Source organism: Hydra vulgaris, chromosome 13, assembly GCF_038396675.1.
Source record: "Hydra vulgaris chromosome 13, alternate assembly HydraT2T_AEP".
NCBI lineage: Eukaryota > Metazoa > Cnidaria > Hydrozoa > Anthoathecata > Hydridae > Hydra > Hydra vulgaris.
Genome location: NC_088932.1, coordinates 44,466,163 through 44,476,917, shown reverse-complemented (window position 1 = coordinate 44,476,917; position 10,755 = coordinate 44,466,163). Strand labels below are relative to the sequence as shown.

Here is a 10,755-nt window from a genome sequence, read left to right as displayed (position 1 = left end):
GTACAAAAAGATTTATGTTCAATTTAAATTCTGACCATCAAAACCAAGACATTCTTTGATGAAGTCTGAATTCTATTAATGAATTGTTATTTGTAAATTTAAGATAGCGTTGAAAAGATTTTTATCCCCCTCTCTGGTGTCTAGTGGTAAAAAAGTTTCCAATCTCTAAATATATCTCTAATATATTTACACTTCATTACGTTATAATTCTGTTACTTAATATAATGCTATGTATAATATACAAAATGTAACATTATATAACGTAGTTTAACAAGTTTAACAAAGTATAACGTAATTTAACAAATAATGCTTCTTATCAAAAAAACTCAACATTGCTTTTTAAAGTAAAATAAAACAACTGTTTCTTTATATATAAACATGTTATTATCAAGGAAACTCTTAGAACGCTATGAAATTTTATCGATTAATGGTACATTATAGTTTCAGTGATAAATCAAGTTTTATATAATATATCTTTGTTTTAGTGATATCAGTGGCGGATCCAGGTCCTTGTCCTGGGGGGGGTAATTTAACCAACAACAAAAAAAATCCGCTTTTTTTTCTTTCAGATTTTTTATTTGATTATTTAGAATAATTTAAGAAAAGTTTGCTTATAAGTATTTTAAATGTTTCTGTATATAAATATCTTGAAAAAATCAAAAAAATGAAAGTAATTATTTAGTCTGTTATAAGGGACGGATTCATATCCTCGATTGCCCTAGAAAGAAAAATTTCTGGGGCCCTAAACACTTCTAAATACCACAATTTTTTTTCAAAGATATCCCATTTAAAAATTGAGCCCGCTAAAATCATGGTACACAGGCTGCAGTCCTGTCTGCCTATAGGTAAATCTGGCCCTATCTGTAATGTGCAACAAAATAATATCTTTAGTATATTCTTTTTATTAATAAAGACTTTTATAAATTTAACAAACAACAATATAAAGTTGAGCTTTCTAGTTTTTGAAAATGCAAAACTATCAATAATCTTTTCGACATTTATGATACAATCTCTATGGATATGCATCATTGCTTATCCATTTAATCGTTCTTATCCTATATTGGATCTCAACTAAGTTTTAAGTCTTTTTAAAACCGAGAAACTCCGTACTCCCGAAGAAACGCTAAGAGGAAGGGTGCAAAACAGCTGCAAAATAATTTATTTAAGAGGAAGACATTACCATCATATTGCTTGTATGCTTCCAGTGCAAATTTAGGTAGGTCTTGTTGCTTTTTGATTGCGCCTTTCCATTTTAGCTCCCAAAATTCAAATTCTAAAAAAACTTTCATTAGTTAGACATTCTCATCAACAGTGTTTATGTTGGGCAGCCCTTTCATAAAACTCAGTATATTAGTTATGGATGCTGTTAACTCTGTCTTTGTTTTATATAATAAATTTCTTGGTATTGCTACATTTAATTCAAAAGAGTTTAAGGTTTCATCAGAAAATCTGAAATGTAAATTTAGAAGTATGCTATCAAGGAACGGTAAATAAACATTGACTCTATCGTAAGTTAGAGGATCATTGGTATTGAGGTTTGCGCGATTTGTTTGTTTTCCTGTATTTCGCGGTCATAAATATAGCATTTAAGTTTTTTTCTGACGTCTTTTACTTAATATCTTTGTAGTATGTTTAAGAATAGTTTTAGCATATTCATCACCTATATAAATTATACGACAAATTAAAATTAAATTAATATAAACAAAATTTACTATTAAAACCAAACCTATATAATATTTTTCGTAAGTTTTTCAAAACTGTTTTAGAAAATTTTCAAAATAGAACGATAGTAATTTACAGTTTTTTACTGTTATCTAATTTTATAATAGAATGAATGAATGACGATAACATTAAAATGTTTTGAAACTTTCATCGTTTTTCTTCGATATAGTAAAAATGTTAAAAGTGCAACAATTTTTTTGTAATGCTATGAAATAGTTTTAGTTTTACTTTAGTCTTAGTTTTTGTTTTAGTTTAAAAAAAGTAAATAGTTAGCTGTATAATAATTTTTTGTATTTTGTTTTTTCTTTTAAAAATTTTTCAATAATATTCTGATGTTTGATATTTCTTATTGGGGTTAGTTACCCCACCACCATACTCTTTGTATCCCCCACCACCTTACTCTTTGTATCCGCCACTGAGTGATATATCATAGTTTTAAATGATAAATCAAGTTTTATCGATATATGATATATCATAGGGTACCACTTTAAATAAGGCTGTTAACGGGTACCCGGTTATTGCCCGGGCACCATTATCAAATAAGGTTATTGTCCGGGCACCATTATCAAATAACGGGTAACCTTTGTTAATGCAAAAAAGCAAAAAGTTTCAATTTACAAGTTATTAATTCTATTTTTTTTTAAGCTTTTAACCATTAACAGACACATCCCGAATTTCAATGATGTTATGTTACGGCTATCTGAAATCGAGGCGAACCATGACAAAATAAAAATTTTCAAAATAAAACATTTTAACATTTTTTGTTTTTTATTTGCTACAAAAATGTTTTTTTGCTTAGGAACATGATGTTTTTATCTTTTTTTATTTATTGTTGTTAATCTTAATAGTATCTTTTTTTCTTTATTTAAAAAAAGAATTTAAAAAATATGGATATAAGTCTTGGAGTTGCAGAAGAGGAGGTATATATTGGTTCAACTAAAACTTGTCCTAAACAGCTGGAAAGTGGTGATAGGGGTCAATATTGCTGTGTACCAATGTGTAAAAATGCTAGGTATGACAAACATAAAAATAAGACAAACATAGGTTTATTTACTTTTCCTAAAAACAACCCTCATTTGTTAAAAAAGTGGATTAGTGTATTTAATAACATTCGACGACAAGGAGGAGTAGACAATTTTAATGTTGAAAAGAAGTATACCTTAGTATGTGAGTTTCATTTTAACATAAGTGATATAATCTTAAAACCTTGTTCTGGCAGAAAAACACTTCATCAAGATGCTATCCCGTCTATTTTTGTATTTAAAGAAAACATTATTAAAAAAGAAAAAAAAACTTTAAAAAAACGACTTAGTTACAATATATCAACAGAAGCTTTAAAGTGAACCTTGCTATGGTATAGAAAATGATATAAATTTTCATATCGATTGGCCCAAAGAAGTTGTTGTTTGTGAAAATTGTCAAACTCTAAAAGAGCAATTAGAGCAACTTAAAAAAGAAAACAATTTCCTTAAAAATGAAAACGATTTTCTTAAAAATGAAAACTTAAAATTAACTAAAGTAAACTCCGATATAAATGATGAAATTAAAATAAAAAATAAAAACGAGTTTAATTATGAAAATATTTCCACTGAACCAAATTTGTTCAAATCTTTAACTGGTTTAGAAGTAGACAGGTTCAATGATATATTTTTTTTAGTGGACCCAGGTGAAAACTGTAAGTTTTTAAAATTTTATGATTCTCAGTCAAGTGTTGAAAAAAAAACAACAACAACAACATAGAATCAATGCAAAAAAAAGGTCCGAAACCAAAATTAAGTGCACTTGATCACTTTTTATGATTCTTGTTTATTTTAAAAATGGATTTGCACTTTCTCATATTGGATGGTTGTTTAAGTTACCAAAAACAACAATATCAAGACATATAATATCCTGGATTAATTATTTGTACTTTACACTTGGTAGGATACCTATTTGGCCTTCTAGAGAACAAATTGATTTGACAATGCCTGAATGTTTTAAAAGATCTTACCCAAAACCAAGATGCATCATTGATTGCACTGAGTTGTTTTGTCAAATACCATCATCTTTAAATATTCAGAGTTCTATGTATTCAAGTTACAAAAGTCATGTTACTTACAAGGGATTATTAGGAATATCTCCTTCCGGTGCTATAGTCTTTGTAAGTCAGTTGTATCCAGGATCAGTATCAGATAAGGAAATAGTAAGAAGAAGCGGATTTTTAAAATAAAACTTTATGGGATAAAGATGATTCTGTAATTGCAGATAGAGGGTTTACAATTGAAGAGGAATTAGCAAATATAAATGTAAGTCCAAAAATCTCTTTATTTTTAGAAGGTCGAAACCAATTTACATTAGCTGAGGTTAAAGAAAGCCAAACTATTGCATCTGTACGAATACATATAGAGCGTGCTATTCAAAGAATAAAGCGATATAAAATAATTCGTAATGAAATATCTTTATCTTTGCATGGTTCAGTAAATCAAATTTGGACTATTATTTGTCTCCTTGCAAACTTTCAATCACTATTAATAAAAGATACAGAAAAAACATAATATTTTTTTAAACTAAAAGAATTTATTTTTCTAATGTAATAAAAAAACTGCTTTTAAATAATAATGTTTTATTCGCCATATAATTTATTGTTCAATTTCATTAATCTCAAGTTCAATGATAGCTGGTAAAAGATTTTTGATATAAAATAAGTTTAGTTTATTTACAACATCTTTAAAGTACGTTATATCAAAAGGAATTCGAATAATAATACATCCTTTGAATGTATAAACAATGAAATCACAAAATGTTACTTGTGATATGCCAAGAGCCATTTGTATTTGAGTGTAATATCCATTTTCGTGTTTTTTTCGCAAGACTGGTTTGTCATTTTTTATTTTCACATAAAAAGAATCGTCGAGTACTAATTCTTTGGGTGTATAGTTTCTCTTTGACCAAGGACATTTTATTTCTATTAATCCAAATTTATTATTCAACTCTCCATTATTTAACATACCATCAGGTGACGCTGCAAGCCATGGTAACTTAGGTTGTATAACAATCCTTGTTTCTCTGCATTTTATAGAATGATTAAGTTTGTGTTTCATAATGTCTTTATAAATATCTCTAGCAATAGGTTCAAACTCTTTACCATGTTGTATAGCTTTTTCAAAAAGTTTAGAATCAGATAAATTATATTTTTGTGTAAAGACAGGTATTAGACTGTCAAAGTTTAATATATACTTTATGAGCATTGCTAGAAGTAATTTTGTTTTGTCCAATTGCAAGCCATTTATCTGACAAATTTTGTAAAACTGTTTTTTTTTTTAATATCTTTTGCCTCTATATATGTAACTTTTATTCTTTCTAAATAGTTTTTCTTTTCAAAAGAAAATGTACAATTTGGAATGATGTCATTATAGTCATCATTTATTTCTTTTAAGGGTAAATACTCAAATTCAATTTCTGGTTCTTGAATAGCAGATTCATCTTTAGCTAATTTTTGTATATTTGATATTATTTCAAAATGTGGTTCCACAACTTGCAAATGCATACTTAGAGGTGAGCCTGTTGGAAATTGACCGAACCTTGTATTTATGTATTTGTAAGTGTGAATGGGTGGCACAACATGGGCAAAACCAATTTTGTAGTCGACATCAATAAGTTTTTTTTGCAACTCTAACACTTTTAAGTTCATATGAGGTTCATTAAAAAAAAGTCAAGGGTCATACAATGTAGAGTATATACCGCGCTTATTTTTTTCTCTCTTAATAGTTGAACTCATAGGAGCTTTACTTATATTTTTTTCACCAGGTATGCCCCATTGTCGTTGTTTACTTATACAAGAAATTTCAGTTGGGACTTTTTTAAGAAATTTCATAGAGTAATCAGCTAATTCTAACATCAAAGCCATTACATGGTTACAATATCCACTCAATCCTGCTGGACAAGAACAGTAAGCATACACAACATGGGACGAAATTTTTGATAGGTGTACAATAACTTCTCTTTTTACTTTTTTCATACTCGCTTTACACAATCCTTTAACTTGAAATACATTTTTTACAGAATATGTAAATATTGTGTCTGATGAAACATAACGCTCCTCTTGGAACTTTCTACCACTCAAAAGTGTTTTTTTAATTGATAATCCTTTTGATTTTCCACTTAATTTACGATAATTTTGAATTTCCTTCAAGGTAAATAAGGGCATTTCTTTCATGCTTTTACCCCATTTGTTATGTAACAGATACTTTTGATTTAACTTTGTAACTTTATATGGTATAAAAACATTACTTTCTTCTAAATAATCACTTTCAGATAAGTCTTCTGACAAAACAAGAGGAATAGCTTCTTCAGTATTTAAAATATCAATTAAAGTAACAGTTGACATCTTTTTTAAATTTTGATTTTTTTAACATCTAAAATTTTTGTCATGGTTCGCCTCAGGTAGCCGTATCATTACATCATTGGAATTCGGGATCTGTCTATTGAAATAAAACAATTTAACAATATAAAATTGATATGTAAAATAAGATCTTGAAGAAAAAGTTCTGATTTCTTTATCATCGTTAGCATTTCTGAAAAATTTAATAAAAACGTTCGGAAAGTTGTTTGATTTTCTGATTCGGAAACCCACTTTTTATTCTTAACTTTATGTGAAATGTTTTCTTCTAAGTAAATGAGAACTCCTCCAACTTGTTTCTTAGCATGTCTCTAAGAAAAAATTTTATGAAAATATAGAGGATGGAGAGTAGAATTCTCTCGAAGATCTTTCAAAGAATTCCAAGTTTTAGTTAAGCAAATTATATATAAAATTTTTTCAGTTTCTTATTAAAAAGGTATGCAGTTTTTTCGAAAAAAAATATGTAAAAAGAAGTTTAAGTGCGCGTAGTAAGTTTATTGTAAATAAATAAAATGTTAAACAAAAAATTTGTAACCAATTAAAGTTTTGTAAAAGCTACTTGTTGTTTTTTCTTCTTCATGCTTACTTTTAAAAACATTAATTATGTTTTAAAATCATTTTAAAACACTAATTTTATAGAAAAAAAATGGGTAAAGTATCAAAAGTGTGGTCTTATGCAGACCGAATCGATAAAAACAGGGTGAAGTGCCAGCAATGTGAGGCGATTTTGACAGCGAAAAGTGGCAACACAAGCACTATCCGACACCATCTTACTAGAACACATCATTTGGATATTAATGGCATAGGCAGTTTGGGCACACCAAACATTTTGTCTTTCATTACAGCTTTGCGGACTAAAATGACGAAAGAAAGAGAACTAGATTTGGATCAGAAAATAGCAGACTTCATTGCTTGTGATGCACACCCTATAAGTTTAGTTGAAGGTGATGGATTTCTTAGTTTGTTGATCCAGACTATGTTGTTAAAACTCGTTCTACTACCATAAAGCTGAAAAAAAAAAGATACAACGAGACGGTCAAGTCACGGAAACTGAAATTAGGGAAGGCACAGTTTGTCGCTTTTACAACGGACATGTCAAAACATTGCATATATGTGTGTATTTGCGCATTGGGTTAACACTGAATGGGAGCTGGAATTTGCAATCTTGCTGACACGAGAATGTCCTGAACGGCACATTGGAGAAAACATCAGTATTTGTTTGCAGGATGCTGCTGACGAGTGGCAAATTCCTGTTCAGAAAATCGCTGCTACAGTCCATGATAACGGCTCAAATATAAACCGAGCCATTTACTTTCTTGATGAATGGCTAGATCAGCGCTGTTTTGCTCACACGCCACAGTTAGCCATTGGAGCTGGTCTGAAACTTTCAGCAATTGCGAATATGATTCGGGCTGCAAGGCAATTGGCTGCACACTTCAAGCGAAGTAATTTAGCAATGCAGGAATTGCGTAACAAACAAGTTGCACTGAGATCTAAGGATGATAAAAAAACATTCAAAGTCATCATAGACTGCTCTAATTAATAGAATCCCAGGTTGGACATGTTAGAACGATTAGTGAAGCTACGTTGGGTGATTGGAGTCGTGCTGTCTGCCCGAAATTTTACAACAAAAAGAAAGGCATCGACTCTACAAATGACGGATGAAAACTGATTGCTTACGCAAGCCATTTTACCCATTCTGAAACCATTAAAGCAGGTAACAGCTATGTCATCTGATCAGAAATATCCTTCGTAGTCATTAGTTTATCCACTACTGTCTATTGTTCTAAAAAATGTTCGAGCAGCAAAACCAGACGAATGCACTGCTGCTAATAATTGCAGAAATGTCATTGCTACTAAAATAACAAAGCGATATTATCTAGAAGGATTCAGTGTACTACCTGTACCAAGAGCGTCTGTATTAAATCCACGTTATAAGCTTTTAAAATTTTTTGAAGTCCCCATACGAAATGAAACATACTCCGCCATTAGAGCTGAAATGGAAGCTATTGCTATGCCAGTATTAGAAGAAAATTTAGAAGTAGTAGCGGAAGAACCGATGCCAAAGCGAGCACGGGATCATTTAGAACCGGACTTACCAAAGGATAATGTTTTTGATGAACTAGCATTGCTGTGCACAGCCAACGAAGAGTTTGGACAAATGGATGAATTGGCGTCTTACCTTTCGGACACGCCATTGACTGTCAGCGGAAATATCTTAGAATTTTGGCAAAATAACACCAAACGTTACTCAAAGCTTTCTATTTTGGCTCGCAAGTACATGTGCGTACCTGCGACTTCGGTGCAGAATGCGCTTTTTCAACTGCTGGACATGTAGTCAATTGACGGCGTGCGTCATTGGCACCCAAAACAGTAGACATTTTATTTTTTCTTAACCGTAATTGGAAGTTGAGTAATCTGGACACTTAATGTAAAATAAATTTTAGATTTAAGTGAAATTTTAAATAAGTGACATCATTGATTGAGACGTTTTATTGTTTTTTATTATTTATAAGTACAACTTTTGTAAAAAAACATTGTTTTTTAACGGGTACCCGGGTACTCGCCCGATCGTTCAACGGGTACCCGGGCAAGCATTTTTGCAATTTTTGACAGGCTTAACTTTAAATAGTAAAATTAAATCTTATTTATAAACATATATAGTCAAAAGTGCTTAAACAATATAAAGTCACATAATTTTTTCAGTATAAATTATATTTATAAGTTTAAAAGATCGCGACGCTAGAATTATCTTATTCTATTTCCACATTTTTGACTTTTGAAATAAAACGATTAAAAGGAAGGACTTCAGGAGACGGTATATAATTTTTTTCCGCAACTTTTTTACTTATAACTTAAGTTTTAATACAATGGAAAAACATTATTCTGAGGTAGGCTACACTTTCAATAACTCAAATTTTTCAAAAAGTGGAGATAGAACAAGATAGTTATAACAATGCGACATGTCGATATAATTGTCGATATGATTGTTGATAAGTACGATTATAGACGTCCAATCATTGTTTGTCGGATGTCTTGAGATGTCCAATACCCATTAATCTAGATGCAAAATTATAAAGTTTTAAAAGGGACATATTCAAAATTTCTATACTATATCAATGTTTAATGTTTACAGCCATTTCCAAAAACAGAATGCTTTGGAGGTATCAATACACATATATGTTTAAATTCATACCTCCAATATTTTTAAGGTTTTAAGTTTAGAAAAATTATCTAAACGCTTTTTATAAAACCGTTTTTAAATTGTGGTCTATTTATAGTCATTTTCAACAACAAGGAATAAATCTAAACTACAAAGTTTTAGCAAACCAGGTGTTTATTAAGTCGGTTTATTAAGTTTATTTTTATTTATTATTAATTTTTTTTTATTATTATTTTTTATTTATTATTATTTATTTATTTATTTATTATTATTATTATTATTATTATTATTATTATTATTATTATTATTATTATTATTATTATTATTATTATTATTTATTAAGCTGCGGAAAACCTTATTTAGGTAAAACAGCTTTAAATTTTATCAAGAATACTTTATCACGTAAAATAAGTTAAGATTGAAAATGTGGTTCCTCTAAAATATTTATTCATAAAAAATTCTACCAAGGAACAATAAAATGGGATACAACATAATTAATATTTGTCTTTCAACAAACTAAAACGCTAGAGAGGTCTCAGAAATATTGAATATGTTTTAAAAAACTTAAGAAATTTAAGAAACCATTGATGCGTTTTTAAGCAATCTTAAAAACGATACTAATGCAGTGTTTTTTCTATTTAATGCTTTTTGTAAAAATGCCTTTATAATTTGTAAAAAACTTTATAATTTACATTTTATCACACTTTTAAAAAAATTAAAAACCCTATAATTTAAAAACTTGACGTGATAAAGAAAAATTAAAATCATTTTTTAACTTAGCACCTATAAATTAATCAATAACTTATTTCAGATTCTATTCAAAAAAACTTTGGGTTCTCCAGTGTTTATTACTATTATTATTACTATTATTATTATTGTTAATATTATTATTTTTTCCAAATATTACCGTACAAACGAAAATAAACAATTGGGGTAGACTGCAATGTTTATGTAACACAAATAATATTTTTACAAATAATACGGCTACTGAATACATCAATTTTAAAAATAGTTAAGGTAAAAATGTACGTTTATAGCTCTTTCCGGAATGTTCAGATTGAGGACTATGGCGTTTTATGCTCCAAAAAAAGTCGGCTATCATATGTACATCCCATCTACCTTGATAACATTCTTCTATAACCTTCAAGTCTTGATGAAATTGTTCTCATCTCTGACAGCACTAAAATTTTCACGAAATTGGCGAGATGGCAATGCAGAAAATGCAGAAAATTACAAAGAAATTGTTTAGCAACTTTATAATTTTAACAATGTACTTAAAATAGTCGTCATTAGTTACCAGTGCTATCACAAGTTGCTTCATGAGACCTAGTTTTATGATCAAAGGTGGAAATTTTCTTTTCTTTCTGTCAACAAGTGTTTCATGTAAAATGTTTGGATCTCCAGGCTTAAGATCAGACCTTGGAGGCCCGTTTGTTTTAACTCAATGCTTACCTCGAGCTCTTCTATGTAATATATAAAGAAAGCAAGGATA

The 10,755-nt window shown here is 29.3% G+C and overlaps 2 protein-coding genes across 2 annotated transcripts; one reads left to right on the top strand and one right to left on the bottom strand.

Annotated features, from left to right (window-relative positions):
• Positions 1–3,517: 3,517 nt before the first annotated feature.
• On the top strand, positions 3,518–4,256 carry LOC136089922 (uncharacterized). The gene is made up of 2 exons (XM_065816022.1): positions 3,518–3,866; positions 3,967–4,256. The coding sequence occupies exons 1-2, from the start codon at positions 3,518–3,520 to the stop codon at positions 4,254–4,256; spliced, it is 639 nt and encodes a 212-aa protein (XP_065672094.1).
• An 84-nt stretch (positions 4,257–4,340) lies between these two features.
• Positions 4,341–4,949, bottom strand: LOC136089921 (uncharacterized). The gene has a single exon (XM_065816020.1). The coding sequence runs from the start codon at positions 4,947–4,949 to the stop codon at positions 4,341–4,343; it is 609 nt and encodes a 202-aa protein (XP_065672092.1).
• Positions 4,950–10,755: the final 5,806 nt, after the last annotated feature.

Coding starts and splice junctions, on each gene's coding strand:
- LOC136089921 (XM_065816020.1), bottom strand. CDS start 4,949: ATGCTCATAAAGTATATATTAAACTTTGACAGTCTAATACCTGTCTTT.
- LOC136089922 (XM_065816022.1), top strand. CDS start 3,518: ATGATTCTTGTTTATTTTAAAAATGGATTTGCACTTTCTCATATTGGA. Junction 3,867..3,966: donor CGGTGCTATAGTCTTTGTAA/GTCAGTTGTATC, acceptor CTGTAATTGCAG/ATAGAGGGTTTACAATTGAA.